General features: G+C 41.0%; 1 protein-coding gene across 1 annotated transcript; it reads left to right on the forward strand.

The window, feature by feature from the left end:
• Positions 1 to 2,045: 2,045 nt before the first annotated feature.
• On the forward strand, positions 2,046 to 2,789 carry LOC115230883. Its single transcript, XM_029800995.1, has one exon. It carries the CDS (start codon positions 2,046 to 2,048, stop codon positions 2,787 to 2,789), a length of 744 nt encoding a protein of 247 aa, XP_029656855.1.
• Positions 2,790 to 12,844: the final 10,055 nt, after the last annotated feature.

A 12,844-nucleotide genomic window follows, 5' to 3' on the forward strand; every position in this document is an offset into this window, starting at 1 on the left:
TAACCCTTGGAATCTTTGCAGATTGTAAATGACGCAATGTTTAGAAAATATTGCTGGCATTCTTGTAAATTATAATAGCTGAAGAGATGATTATGCAAAGAATGTCTTTGTTTAATCTCTTTCAATTAAAAAGGGTATGCCTGTAGCTCGTGGGATCTTTTCAGAAATGGAATTTTGTATAAATTAGATGAGAATTATTCTCATTCAACTGTATAACAACTTACTAACTAAATAAATTTCAAAAGCTGTAACTTCTCTGAAAAGCTATGAGATACTAAACGAATATTAACCATTCCCCAAGCGCGTGGAGGTGTGTGATCGGGTGGTTAAGTTATTGAGCTGAGGACTGAAAAGTCGCGGGTTCGATTTCTTCAGACATCTGATGACATCCATAATATATATATATATATTGCGTACAGAGGAATATGGCAATCTTCGTGACGAAGCGAACCAGAATGATCAGGTTGTTGTTTCGAATATTGGACGTTCTGTCATTTTCCCATCACCATACACTGGAGGCCTCAGGTACATGCATGAAAAAATGCAGGATGCTCTCACTTATGTCCGCCGCTGTGGCCGCCCAGATTTTTTCATCAACTTCACTTGTAATCCAAGCTGGGTTGACATCCAGTTTCACTTCATGGCCAAAATCCTCCAAATAGGTATGACATCACATCTAGAGTGTTTCACCTGAGGCTAATGAAAATGATAGACGTTATAAAACACGGATATATTTTTGGACCATTAAGATGCTTCATGTAGAATGGCAGAAGAGAGGACTCCCTGATACCCATATCCTCTGGCTTCAAAACAAACTCATTTCAACAGATATCGACTTCGTTATCAGTGCTGAACTGCCAAATCCCCAAGAAGACCCAATCCTTTTTGAAATCATAAAATCCAGCATGATCCATGGCCCATGTGGTCACCTAAATCCAAGGTCTGCATGTATGGACAATGGGAGGTGTACAAAGCGTTACCTACACAAACTAATTCATGACATCCAGACTGGTAACGACGGCTATCCTTTATACCTACAGGAGTTGCCTACATTCTACACGTGTAATAAATCTTCCCGCTGTTGGCAAAAAAAAAAAAAAAAGAAAGCGAGGACGCATTTCAGAAAGGAATGTTTCAATGCGTGAATATGATGCCCTCTCAGGAGTGTACACAGTTCACCCGCTTAACTCAGCATGCTTTCACCTGCGTCTTCTGTTGCACGTTGTCAAGGGTCCAATTTCCTTTCAAGACCTTCGTACTGTTAATGGCCATATTTGTTCAACTTTCAAAGAAGCCTGCTCCAAATCAGGTCTTCTTGATAACGATGACCATTATGACCACGCCCTCTAAGAAGCATCAATGTTGCAGTCCCTCATTGCTCTTCGTAAACTTTTCGCCGTTATTCATGTGTACTGCAGTCTTGCGAATTCACAATCTTTCTAGGAGAAATATCGCAACAACATGTGCTTGTACATCCTTATGCAAAATCGCTACGCATCAACAGACATGATTTTACAGTTTATACCTGCAATGTACAACTGTGGCCTGATATTCCTAGAAGATACCATTTTGGAAATGGGTGGCCGTCCCTTGAATAACTACTGTGTTGAATCCCCTTGCAGAGAAAATGAGGCGATTTGTAACCAGCACTTACTAAGGGAGACATGCTACGACGCTGCCAGGCTTCTATCCTACGTTGAAGAAAGAGAAGAATTTTTGAATCCTGAACAAGCTGTTGTCTATAATTTTATTTTGACAATACTTGAAGACACCACCTGTGGCATCCTCTTCCTTGATACACCAAGTGGCACAAGAGGACATTTCTCCTCAACCTCCTTCTTGCCAAAGTGGACAGATTGCCATTGCAATGGTGTCTTCAGGAATAGCATCAACACTGCTAGACGGCGGTAGAAAAAGTCCATTCAACAATTAAGTTTCCCCTTAACATCAGCTATGTTGAAAATTCTACCACCAATATAAACAAGAATTCTGACGAGGCATTTATCTTTCAAAAATGCCAACTGATTGTCTGGGACGAGGCAAAAATGCTTCACAAGAATGCACTTAATACAATCGACACAACGCTACAAGACCTGCACTCCAACTCTAAACCGTTCGGAGGCGACGTTATTCTGACTGGGGACTTTCGTCAAGCCCTTCCTATTATCCCAAAAGGCACACCAGCTGATGAATTAAACGCTTGCCTTAAAAAATCTCATCTTTGGCGCTCTATCTTGTCGAGAATGTTAACCATAAATGTGCGTTCCATTCTCCACCAACAAGATGACAATTCCTTTGCTTCAAAGTTATTAGATGTCGTTAATGGGAGCTTACCGCTCGACGTAAACGGTTTGGCTGATATAAGTACCATCGGTAACTACGTCTCCGGCCCTGAGGAGCTATGCACAACAGTTTACCCCCAGCTTCTTGAATGGATGTGTGAAAGAACCACCTTAACTCCAACAAATTCCACCGTCCAAGCCTTCAACATATGTCTGCTTCGTCAATTTCCTACCCAAGAGCGATGCTATACTTCGGTTGATTCGGTTACTGATCCAACACAAATAACATTTTTCTCAACAGAGTTTTTAAACCCACAAGAACCATCGGGAATGCCACTGCATAAACTTTGCCTTAAACTTGGTTGTCCTATTATGCACTTGAGGAATTTGGAGCTTCCTCGGCTCTGCAATGGCACATGTTTGGCTGTTAAGCAAATGTTGGATAACGTTCTCGAAGCCACAATCATCACAGGAAAAGGCACTGGCGAGTCTGCTTTTATTCCCTGAGTTCCACTTATTTCGACAGACTGTCTTTGCGATGAAACGAGTCCAGTTCCCCATTCGATTTAGCTTTGCTATGACCATTAACAAAGCCCAAGGTCAGTCACTAAAAGTGGTTGGGCTGGACCTCAATACACCGTGCTTTTCACACGGACAGCTGTACGTGGGGTGTTCCAAAATTGGAAACTCGACCAATCTCTTCTACCACGCCCCCGAAAGATTGACTAAAAAAAAATAACGTGGTTTACAAAGGAACTCTCCAATAGCTTTTCCGATGAGTTGAAATCCTCTTTAGGTTGGCCATTATTGCGTTTACTTACTCCTCACAATAGGTTATGTTAATCTTCCAACAAATGCCCGTTGTTAAAGTCAAGCATCTTTTCATTTCAATGCACAGCTTCCCAGATGCCTCAGTTAATTTCATATTGCAATTAAACATATTTCTTACAGATTGCCTTCATGTCCATAAAAATGTCCTGTATGCTTTTTGCACTAATTCTTCAGCCATCTAGTCAATTAAACGGGATTCCGAACGACAATTTTCCATATTTTCACATTTTAATACCCGATATATTTGAATACAGCTTATTTTTGATTTAACGTCTCAACTATGTCAAATAATCCTCAATTTTAACCATAGACAGAAGTGGAATTACACTGTTTTAGGCTCTACTTCTATCACGAACTTACACCGTCCAATGGACGAGGGGCGTTTTGCCTGTATATATATATATATATACACACACACATACGCATGCGCGTGCGCGCACGTATACACACATATATATAAATATATGTATGTATACATATTTACATACACACACACGCGCGCGCATATATATATATATATTATTATATATATATATATATATATATATATAGGCGCAGGAGTGGCTGTGTGGTAAGTAGCTTGCTAACCAACCACATGGTTCCGGGTTCAGTTCCCACTGTCTTCTGCTATAGCCTCGGGCCGACCAAAGCCTGTGAGTGGATTTGGTAGACAGAAACTGAAAGAAGCCTGTCGTATATATATATATTATATATATATATTTATGTGTGTGTTATGTTTTGTGTCTGTGTTTGTCCCTCTAGCATTGCTTGACACACCGATGCTGGTGGTTTACGGTCCCCGTCACTTAGCGGTTCGGCAAAAGAGACCGATAGAATAAGTACTGGGCTTACAAAGAATAAGTCCCGTGGTCGATTGCTCGACTAAAGGCGGTGCTCCAGCATGGCCGCAGTCAAAATGACTGAAACAGGTAAAAGAGTATATATATTTATACACACACATATAAATATATATATGAAATCATTGATACGGAAGACAGAGTGTAACTTGAAGCTTTACTTAGCGCAACAATCGTTTCGACTGCCTTCTGCACTACTCCCTATTGGGCTGGGAACGATGTAATGACATCAAATGCGTCGCACAGTGCAAAGGAACTTCATCAGGCGATGTAATAGACTTCAAAAGTTATTAGATTTACAATTCAACATTACCTGCGACTTACCCAAAACAAGGTTTGAATACTGCATTTTAATGTCTCCTATCTAACTAAACGTTAATTTCAACTTTAAATCTATCTATCTATCTATCTATCTATCTATCTATCTATCTATCTATCTATCTATCTATCTATCTATCTATCTATCTATCTATCTATATATATACATACATACATACATACATACATACATACATACATACATACATACTACATACATACATAAATACATACATACATACATACATACACATATATGTAAATATGTGTATATATGCAAACACACACAGATATACACGCAAAGAGACAATGATTTCTTATCTAGGCAGACGATCTTTTTTTTTATGTGAAAAGATATGCGTCAACTGGTTTGGATTGATTACCGAAGCGGTGCATAAATTAGGAGGGAAAGCGATCTTTAAAGGGTTAATGAAGCATCACAGGAGAGCTTAATGTAATGATATTGTCGTCAGTAAAGACAACAAACAGAACTATTAGTGGCAGCTGAATCAACAGATGCAGGTGCAGCAAACAGCAGCCGACAACAGCCTTTGCAGACGACACCATTTCTGATCATGATAGTAGTGTGTCGTGATGCAAAAGATGGTGGTGGTGGTGGTGGTGGTGGTGGTTTTGGTGGCGGTTATGGTGATGACGGTAATGATGATGATGATGTGGTGGTGATGAAGATGAAGGTGATGATAAGAACGATGGTGATGACGATGGTAGTGGTGGGGATGATGGTGATGATGATGATGATGATGATGAGTGGCGGTGACGATATTCATGGTGATGATGATGATGATGATGACGTTGATGGTGGTGGTGGTGGTGGTTATGTTGATAATGATGATGACAATGATGATGATGATGACGATGACGATGATGATGACGACGACGACGATGACGATGATGATGATGATCATGATCATGATCATCATCATCATGGAGATGATGACGACGACGATGAAGAGGAGGGAAACTAGGGGAGGCGGAGGCTGTATAACAATGATAATGCTGATGATGAAGATGATGATGTTGATGCTGATGATGCTAGTAATTACGATGATGGAAACACTAATAATTACGATGAGGGCATATAGTAGTGGGAGACCAGTATAATACGAGGGTGATGTCGATGCCACCGCCGCCGCCGCCGACGACGACAACGACGACAACAATGATAATAATGATGAAGATGACGGCAATGACGACGACGTTGATGTCGATGATGATGATTATGACGATGATGACGACGACGAAGATGACAAGGATGATGATGATGTTGATGATGATGATGATGAGGATGAAGATGATGATGGCGGTGGTGGCGGTATCTAGTGATAAGATTGAGGAGAAGTAAACAAAAGCGGACGGAAAAAAAGAAAATTCGAAGGCGTCGACAGCGGAACGAAGCGCGCCACTGCCGACGCCAACGGCGAGGTAGGAAGGAAGAGAGAAATGGTCATGGAGCTCGCAAAGCGTGCAAGCCCCGTCGTCCGAGCGCCATGAGGGCGGGCCGACGCCGGCAGGGTGGTTGCGCGGTCGGCAGCAGAGAGTGCGGCAAGTCGGCGGGCTGCCGCTACTGCTACTGCTGCGCTGTTAGAGGGCTGAAACAAGATTGGCCGGCAGCCATCTTGCTGTAAAGTTTCTTGGTAAAGGTATCAATTGCGCAGAAATGAAACAACCGTTTATTCTCGAGGGGACTGTCTTTGGTCAGGACAGCGATATTCTTTAACGTACTTTGGTTTGTCATGTGCGTGTGTTGTGCGCATGCGCACGTGCGAGCGTGTGTGTATAGATTGTATATATTTCTTTACTACCCACAAGGGGCTAAACACAGAGAGGATTAAGTCGATTACATTGACCCCCCCTCAGTGCGTAACTGGTACTTAATTTATCGACCCCGAAAGGATGAAAGGCAAAGTCGACCTCGGCGGAATTTGAACTCGGAACGTAACGACAGACGGAATACGGCTACGCATTTCGTCCGGCGTGCTAACGGTTCTGCCAGCTCGCCGTGTGTATAGATTGTATATGTGTGTGTGTGAGTGTGTGAGTGTGTGTGCGTGTGGATTGTATATGTGTGTGTATATAGTGAATGCATGTATTGCGTGACTAAGTGTGTGAGTGTAAATGTGTGTATACGCGAATGCTTGCAAGTGTGTGTGTCTGTTTGTGTGCATCTGTGCGTGTGTGAAGTGTATATTTGTGTGTGTATATGTAAATATATGTATATGCGAATGTGAATGTGCATATACGTGAATATTTGCGTGTGTGTGTGTGCGTGTGCGTGTGTGTTTGTGTGCATTTGTGCGTGTTAATTGTATATTTGTGTGTGTATGTAAATGTATGTATACGTGAATGTGCGAGTGTGTCAGTGTAACTGTGTACATACGTGAATGTTTATATGTGTGTGTTGTTGAATGCGTATGTGTGAATGTGTGTGTTTGAGTGTGTGCTTGTGTGTGTAAGTATGGGTGTGTCTGTTTATTAATGCCTATGTGTGTTTCGGTGTGTCTAGTTACGTGTGTGGTTGCGAGTGTATTCGTGTAAGTGTTAATGTGTGTTATGTGTCTATGTGTGTATGTAATATGTAGTTGTACTATGTGTCTGCGCTTTCCTGAATATGTGTTTATGCATGTGGTGAGGTGTGTGTATGTGCGTGTTTCAATGCATTTGTTCATGTATGAGTGTGTGTGGTCTTATGTGTGTACGAATTGTTGAATGTCTATATATATATATATAATATATATATATATATATAATATATAATATATATATATATATATATATATATATATATATATATATATATATATATATATAATATATATATATATATAATATATATATACATACAAAATGTATAATATATATATATATATATATATATATTATATATATATATACTTTATTTTAAGCAGCAGAAAATTCAACAAAATCTGTTACTCTGAGTTTCTCGTTGCCGTTCATCAGACAGTTTTGCTATAATGGAACTTATATATCAATTCAATCTATACTCTTACAGACGCTACACCTTTAAAAAGAAATGGGACTTGTTTGATTGGCCCTTTAGAAAAAAACGGTCAATCTTCGAGCGATAAACAAAAAGGTCAAAATATATGTATATATATATAAAAAAACTTATAAAAATTATAAAATCCGAGGAATATATATATATATATATATATATATATATATATATATGTAATTATACGAGGGAGTATCTGTGTGTGTGTGTGTGTGTTTGGAGATGTGTGCGTGTAATCGAGTGTGCATATATGCACATGTGTATGGGCGTGTATCTGTGAATGTATTTGTGTGCATGTGTGTGAGCGTGTATGTGTGTGTGTGTGCATGTGTGCAAGCATGTATGTGTGTGTGCATGGGTGTAAGCATGTATGTATGTGCATGTGTGTGTGCATGTGTATGAACGTGTATCCGCGTGTGTGTGTGTGAGTATGTGAGTGTGTATCAGTGTATGTGTGTGTGTGTATGTGTGTGTGTGTGTGTGCATATGTCTGATCGTGCATCTGTGTGAGCGTGTATCTCTTCATGTGTGTGCATGTGCGTAAGCATATAACTGTGTATGTGTGCTTGTGTGTCGGCGTGGTCCTGTCTATGTGTATATGTGAGTGCACATGTATTTAAGTGCATGTGTGTGTGTGTGTTTGTGTGTGTGTGTATACATTATCACCGAGAACAATTAGAGTGAGAGAAGAGTAATGTAGCAACATTCTTGGTGGGTGGGTCATGGGGGGAAGGGTAAACAGTGAGAAGGAAGCGGAGCAGATTGGTGCGGGGCAAGAAATTAATAACTATGTAACAGGGTGATATTACTGTTTAATAACGACGGCGACTGCGATGATGATGATGATGATGATGATGATGATGATGATGATGGTGATGATGATGATGATGATGATGTTGCTGCTGTTGCTGCTGCTGCTGCTGCTGATGATGATGATGATGAAGGCGATGTTATTATTACAACACACAAACCACAATCTTCATACTAGAACTATCACAATGGCAAACTACTACTACTACTACTACTACTAGTACTACAACTACTACTACTACTACTACTACTACTACTACTACTACTACTACTACTACTGCTGCTGCTGCTGCTGCTGCTGCTGCTGCTTCTGCAGCTACTATCACTCCAACCGCCACCACCGCCACCACTGCCACCACCGCCGCCACCACCACAACCACCACTACCACCGCCACCACCACCACCACCACCACCACCACCACCACCATTGCATTACATTCCTCCATCACCGTTGCCACCTACATCGCCGAAATAAATTTACCCGAACCAATGACGGACTTCCAACATAGTTGCTCGATCTACTAGAAATAGCAACCAGATTTCTCATGATTCGCATCCCTACCGTCTTAAAACGATGATAAGGTTACATAGGATATGATATGAGATTCACAATGCCTGAGGAGATAGGCATGGTGGTCATAGCTGGAACTCTTTTGATCTTAGTTCTGTTCTGTCAGGGTCTATCTAGGGCTAAACAGCCACGACAATAAACCTTTCTACTATAGGCAAAAGGCCTGAAATTTGGGGGAGGGGTAAGTCGATTACAGTACTTAATTTATCAACCCCAAAAAGATGAAGGGCAAAGTCGACCTCGGTAGAATTTGAACTCAGAACGTAACGCCAGACGAAATAGCGCTAAGCATTTCGTGCGGTGCGCTAAAGATTCTTTTCTATTCTAGGTACAAGGCCCGAAATTTTGGGGAAGGGGGCCAGTCGATTAGGTAGACCCCAGTATACAACTGATACTTAATTTATCGACTTCGAAAGGATGAAAGGCAAAGTCGACCTCGGCGGAATTTGAACTCAGAACGTAACGCCAGACGAAAGAGCGCTAAGCATTTCGCGCGACGCGCTAACGATTCTTCCAGCTCTCCGCCTTCGGCCACGACAATAAGGACAAAAAGGACTGGAGCAATAACAACATCAACCAGTAGTCAACAAAGAGTCAACGACGATATTACTATGTCAATCGTGGGACTACTGCAGCCCATGGGATTTTCTGAATGGCAAGTCTAGCGAAAGGTTATCTTGAACACTTTTAGTCGTGCTGCCCGTCTGATGTTGAGTTATGTACCATGCGGCCCGTCTCTCGAGAAAGGTTGCCTATGCCTGCCCTATGTTGTCACTTGTTCTGCTAGAAGCAGAAACCAAATCTTCAGATTCACTTTACAGTCTAAAAAGAACACATTCGACAAGATAGTGTAGCCACGTATAATCGAATAGATGGGTTGATCACAGCTGGAAAACCCTTATAGGATTTTTATACATATCCATCACATGCCTACAAACATACATACATACACACATACATCCATACATACATACATACATACATACATACATACATACATACATACATACATGCATACATACGTACGTACATAGGTTCAAAGACAGGCAGACACACGATTTTGATGAGAAGAACGGGACTTATTGTAAACTCTTCAAGTGACTAGTTATCGGTTACATATCTACGGACCTTTCCATATTTCATTTGAAAATTATGATTATTATTATTACGTAACAACAACCACAACAAAGACACCACCACCACCACCAACAACAACGATTTAAATAGCAACAAGAGCCCTCAGAGAGAGCAAACCGCCACCACTGTTTCTTTATTTTGCCACTACGGCCACAACACAGAGGGGACACTACAAAGATAGACACAACACCTCAGTGAGGCCAAGAGATGTTCTATAAAAGCGAAATGGCTGCATGGGTCCCACTATCATTTGAACGTTTATATAAACTATTTGCAATCGTTCGATTACCTTATTGTCTTTTTTTAATCTCGTTTTTTTCCTCTTTTTTTTTTTGTAAATGAAACAATTATACTTTTTTCCTTCTTTCTTCAATAAAACAATTTCACTTACTTTTTCCTTTTTAATATCTCATGAAAGGTTCTAAATCCTTTCTACTATAGGCAAAATGCCTGAAATTTGGGGGAGGGGTAAGTCGATTACAGTACTTAATTTATCGACCCCAAAAAGATGAAGGGCAAAGTCGACCTCGGCGGAATTTGAACTCAGAACGTAACGCCAGACGAAAGAGCGCTAAGCACTACTGGTGACAATTCATCGAACTCAACCATCACTCCTAGCGGGTCAATCCCTTCTCCACACGCGTCTTCTAGTCTGTTGTAAGCGTCCTTGTCAACCACGATGGCCTTCACATTCTCGGAATACACATCCGTGGGCAACTTTACTCTTATAATATATCTAAACTTTAATACTTTCTTTTCAGTTTCTTTACTTTTTGCGTACATCACAAAACTCTATCGAAATTTTCCTTTTCTTATTTGTTTTCTCTTTTCCTGCTCCGCTCCTGGTACCTTCTTTTCTTCCACCACTCTGAACAGTCTCTCCGGTTGTGTTTCTAAATTTTCTCCCTCCACTGGAACAACCGGTGTCTTCACCAATGTCTCTTCCTTATGCAACTCCTCCTTGAACCCTTCTTCAAGTTCCTTTTCGCTGACTTTATCCACCACCATTCTGTCTTCCTTCTGGTCTCCCTTTCCATCTCTTTTTCTGCTGCTCTGGCCGAGAGATCACTCTCCCACTTCTCTTTCTTTTTTAAAAACCCCGTGAACCCCTCCTCCGTTGCTTTCTCCTTTATCTCGACCTGTACTACTTGGTCCGTGCTCTCCTGCCTCTCCGTCTGCTCTACCTGTTGTTCCTTCTGGGGGCACCTCACTTTCATTTGGCCCTTTTCCCCACATGTATAACATACAGGCAGCCTGCCCTCCACCACCACCTCAATCTTACGTCATCGGGCAGCACTATCTCTTTGACAATTCTGTTTAGGTCTTCCACTGTTTCTTGAACAGTTAACTCTATTCCATATCACCAGTAGGTAAATCTTTGTGTTCTTGTGGCCTTCAGTGTCTTGGCCTCCTCATTCATGTTATACATTATAGCTGTCAGCAGTCATGCTTCTTTCAGCTCTGGAGGCAAGTTGTCAACTCGCGCCCTGGCCACACGTTTGCCTCAGTACGATGGCAAAAGTACCCATTTTTCCGATCTTATTGCCTCCGTGGAGTGCTTAACTGCTTACTCTTCTGATGCAAAACGCACCCCCACAGTAGTATACTTTCTCCCTCTTGCTATAAATGTGGTTAGTCTTAATATTCTTCAAACATTCTTCAATAGCCTCTATTGTCGCTATTTCTATATTCCTTGGTGCTATCTTCATTGTCTTATATATCACGGTTCTTTTCATTGAGGCGGCGTGTATTTCCGTCTCTTTCCAGCAACTTCTCGCATTCCTAACTTCTCGAGGTTCAACCTTTATTTCTCGTACCACCAGCGTTTCCACGTCTATCCCTTTTCCAGTTGCAGCCGCATAACTGTGGTCATCTGCTGGCGTTTTCTCCATTTTCCCCACAATGGGGAAAAAACAACAATTCAAAATAACACTACCAACAATTTGAACAGCAACAATCAATCAAACAAATATTTAACACTATGACTAACACAACAAAAAAACAACTCAAACCTCCGCCAAGGTAACACCAACGTCCTCTCATTAATTAGCCAGAGATGATTTTTTAAATGAGAATATCTGAAATAAATTCGACTGCTTTCACAAATGAGAATACTAAAAATGAACCCGACCACTCTCAGAAATTAAGTAAAAAAAAAAAAAACCGGAAAAATAATCCAGATTCCTTGTCCGGTACCGGATCGATTCCAAAATCTAATCAGTTCGTGTCTGTCACGAGGCCAAACATCCCTGAAAGTTTCATCCGAACCAGCGGTTCTTGAGATATCTTGTCCACGGACAATCAGTCAATCAATCAATCAATCAATCAATCAATCATCAATCAATCAATCAATCAATCAATCAATCAATCAATTAATCAATCAACCAGTCAAACAAACAAACAAATGCGACTGGTAACAAGACTGACAATGGCGAAGACAACGGTAATAACTATTACTGCAACAAGTAACAACTGGTACTCCGTCGCTTACGACGATGAGGGTTCCAGTTGATCCGATCAACTGAACACCCTGCTCGTGAAATTAACGTGCTGAGTACTCCACAGAGGCGTACCCTTAAGGTAGTTCTCGGAGATTCAATGTGACAGCGCTGGCACTTTGAAAGACACGTACTACTCATATTTGCCAGCTCAGTGAACTTGCAGCAGCGGGAAATAAAGTGTCTTGCTCAAGAGCATATGACTTTATGATCTTGAGCCGGCTACCCTAACCACAATGCCACGCGCCTTCACTGACTGTAATAAGTCAACAACAACAAACAAAACTAAACAAAAACAAAAAGCAAACAGAAGGCAAATAAACAGAAAAAAAACCCATCAACAACTAGAAGAGAATTAAAAGGAGCTAGAATGTCAGTGAGAAGAACAACATTAGTGCCGAAACAGCAGCAGCAGTAGTAGTAGTAGTAGTAGCAGCAGCAGCAGCAGCAAGAGCAACAACACAAACAACAATAACAATGATAAGAAGAACGGCAACAGCCATAAC

The sequence above is a fragment of the Octopus sinensis genome, unplaced genomic scaffold, assembly GCF_006345805.1.
Source record: "Octopus sinensis unplaced genomic scaffold, ASM634580v1 Contig16674, whole genome shotgun sequence".
In the NCBI taxonomy this organism is placed as follows: Eukaryota; Metazoa; Mollusca; class Cephalopoda; order Octopoda; family Octopodidae; genus Octopus; species Octopus sinensis.

What these genes read in the sequence shown, in the direction of transcription:
- LOC115230883 (XM_029800995.1), top strand. Translation starts at nt 2,046, where the DNA reads ATGCTTCACAAGAATGCACTTAATACAATCGACACAACGCTACAAGAC.